This window comes from Calidris pugnax, unplaced genomic scaffold (genome assembly GCF_001431845.1).
Source record: "Calidris pugnax isolate Ruff unplaced genomic scaffold, ASM143184v1 scaffold619, whole genome shotgun sequence".
Taxonomy (NCBI): Eukaryota; Metazoa; Chordata; class Aves; order Charadriiformes; family Scolopacidae; genus Calidris; species Calidris pugnax.
In genome coordinates this window covers 15,955-18,786 of record NW_015091308.1, presented here as the reverse complement: position 1 = coordinate 18,786, position 2,832 = coordinate 15,955, and the positions used below count along the sequence as shown (strand labels likewise).

General features: G+C 63.9%; 1 protein-coding gene across 1 annotated transcript in view; it reads left to right on the top strand.

Annotated features, from left to right (window-relative positions):
* LOC106899175 (serine/threonine-protein kinase MARK2-like) overlaps positions 1-2,488 on the top strand; it is a 29,686-nt gene extending 27,198 nt beyond the window's left edge. Inside the window, exon 18 of the mRNA XM_014960883.1 lies at positions 1,940-2,488. Within this exon, the coding sequence (XP_014816369.1) occupies positions 1,940-2,471 (532 nt within the window). The 3' untranslated portion in view covers positions 2,472-2,488. The remainder of the gene's footprint in view (positions 1-1,939) is intronic.
* The last annotated feature ends 344 nt before the right edge of the window (positions 2,489-2,832 follow it).

The following is a 2,832-nucleotide window of genomic DNA, read 5'->3' as shown; positions in this document are numbered from 1 at the left end:
GGACACCTGGGACACCCGTGACACCCCCAGGGTCACCGTGTCACCTGTGTCACCCCCCTGGGGTCTGCTGTCACCCGTGGGTCTCTGGGACACCTGGGACACCCGTGACACCCCCAGGGTCACCGTGTCACCTGTGTCACCCCCCTGGGGTCTGCTGTCACCCGTGGGTCTCTGGGACACCTGGGACACCCGTGACACCCCCAGGGTCACCGTGTCACCTGTGTCACCCCCCTGGGGTCTTTCTGTCACCCATGGGTCCCTGGGACACCTGGGACACCCTTGAGACCCCCGGGGTCCCCGTGTCACCCCCCGGCGTCCCCGTGTCACCTGGGTCACCCCCCTGGGGTCTTCTGTCACCCCCCTGGGGTCTTCCTGTCACCCATGGGTTCCTGTGTCACCTTGGACACCCGTGACACCCCCAGGGTCCCCCTGTCACCTGTGTCACCCCCCTGGGTTCTTTCTGTCACCCATGGGTCCCTGGGACACCTGGGACACCCTTGAGACCCCCGGGGTCCCCGTGTCACCCCCCCGGCGTCCCCGTGTCACCTGGGTCACCCCCCTGGGGTCTTCTGTCACCCCCCTGGGGTCTTCCTGTCACCCATGGGTTCCTGTGTCACCTTGGACACCCGTGACACCCCCAGGGTCCCCCTGTCACCTGTGTCACCCCCCTGGGGTCTTTCTGTCACCCATGGGTCCCTGGGACACCTGGGACACCCTTGAGACCCCCGGGGTCCCCGTGTCACCCCCCCGGCGTCCCCGTGTCACCTGGGTCACCCCCCTGGGGTCTTCTGTCACCCCCCTGGGGTCTTCCTGTCACCCGTGGGTTTCTGGGACACCTGGGACACCCGTGACACCCCCAGGGTCCCCGTGTCACCCCCAGGGTCCCCATGTCACCTGTGTCACCCCCCTGGGGTCTGCTGTCACCCGTGGGTCTCTGGGACACCTGGGACACCCGTGACACCCCCAGGGTCCCCGTGTCACCCCCAGGGTCCCCATGTCACCTGTGTCACCCCCCTGGGGTCTGCTGTCACCCGTGGGTCTCTGGGACACCTGGGACACCCGTGACACCCCCAGGGTCACCGTGTCACCTGTGTCACCCTCCCTGGGGTCTTCTGTCACCCGTGGGTTCCTGGGACACCTGGGACACCCCCAGGGTCCCCGTGACACCCATAGGGTCCCCGTGACACCCTCAACACCCATGGGGTCCCCAGGAACCACTGCCTTGTGATGCCCATGACACCTCCAGGGACATCTCGATGCCACCCAGACCCAACCTCCTGGCCCTGGTGACATCCGTGAGGTCTCCATGCCACCCAGGGCCACCATGGTGGTCCTGGTGACATCCGTGAGGTCCCTGTCACACCTAGGACCTCCATGTTGGTGACATCCACGGGGTCTCCAGGATCTCCGTGCTACTCCTGGTGCCATCCAAGAGGTCCCTAGGACATCTTGATGCCACCCAGTCCCATCATGGTGGTCTGTGAGGTCCCTGTGACACCCAGGACTTCCATGTTGGTGACATCCATGAGGTCCCTAGGACAGCTTGATGCCACCCAGTCCCATCATGGTGGTTCGTGAGGTCCCTGTCACACCCAGGATCTCCATGCTGTTGACATCCATGGGGTCTCCATGCCACGCATACCCACCATGGTGATCCTGGTACCATCCATGAGGTCCCCAGGACCTCTGTGCTGCTCCTGGTGCCATCCATGAGGTCCCTAGGACATCTTGATGCCACCCAGGCCCATCATGGTGGTTCGTGAGGTCCTTGTCACACCTAGGACCTCCATGCTGGTGCCATCCATGGGGTCTCCAAGACCTCTGTGCTGCTCCTAGTGCCATCTCAATGCCACCCAGGCCCACCATGGTGGTTCTGGTGCCATCCATGAGGTCCCCAGGACCTCCATGCTGCTCCTGGTGCCATCTCAATGCCACCCAGTCCCACCATGGTGCTCCTGGTGCCATCCATGAGGTCCCTATCACACCCCCAACCTCCATACTCCTTCCACCCCACCCAGCCCCACCACGCTCCTCCCTCTGCCACCCCCTCGATGACCCACATCCCCCATCTCACGTCCCTCAGACCAGCGGTGGGGCCGGAGAAGGACCCTCGGGAAGGCGGCGGTGGAGGAGGAGGAGGAGGAGGTGGAGGAGGAGGCCGAGAAGCTAAACCTCGATCTTTACGTTTCACCTGGAGCATGAAGACCACGAGCTCTTTGGAACCCGGGGAGATGTTGAGGGAGATCCGGAAGGTTCTGGACGCCAACAGTTGTCGTTGCGAACCCCAAGAAAGGTTCGTCCTTCTCTGCGCCCACGGAGCTCCCGGCCACGATTCCTTCGTCCAATGGGAGATGGAGGTTTGCAAACTCCCCAGGTTGTCCCTCAACGGCGTCCGCTTCAAACGCATCGCCGGCACCTCCATGGCCTTCAAGAACATCGCCTCCAAGGTGGCCAACGAGCTCAAGCTCTGAGCCACCAGGAGGGAGGGGTGGGGGAGGGGGTTTGGTGGGGTTTTTTTTGTGGGGCTGGGGGACACACACGGACGGGGACACACACACATGCAGCCCCCCAACCCCAGGCCATCACCTTCACGAGGTGGGGCCACCACCTTCACGGGGTGGAGCCACGTGGACCCAAGCGGGGGGACGATGGCGTGGATTCGATGGGGATGTTGGGGAGGGATGGGGGGTTGAGGCCCCGTGGGGCCTGAGGAGCGACCTTCTGGATGGACCTGGGACCTTCTGGATGGACCTGGGACCTTCTGGGGATGTCCTGGATGGAGCTTTGGGATGTTCTCAATGGACCTGGGACCTTCTGGGGATCTTCTGGATG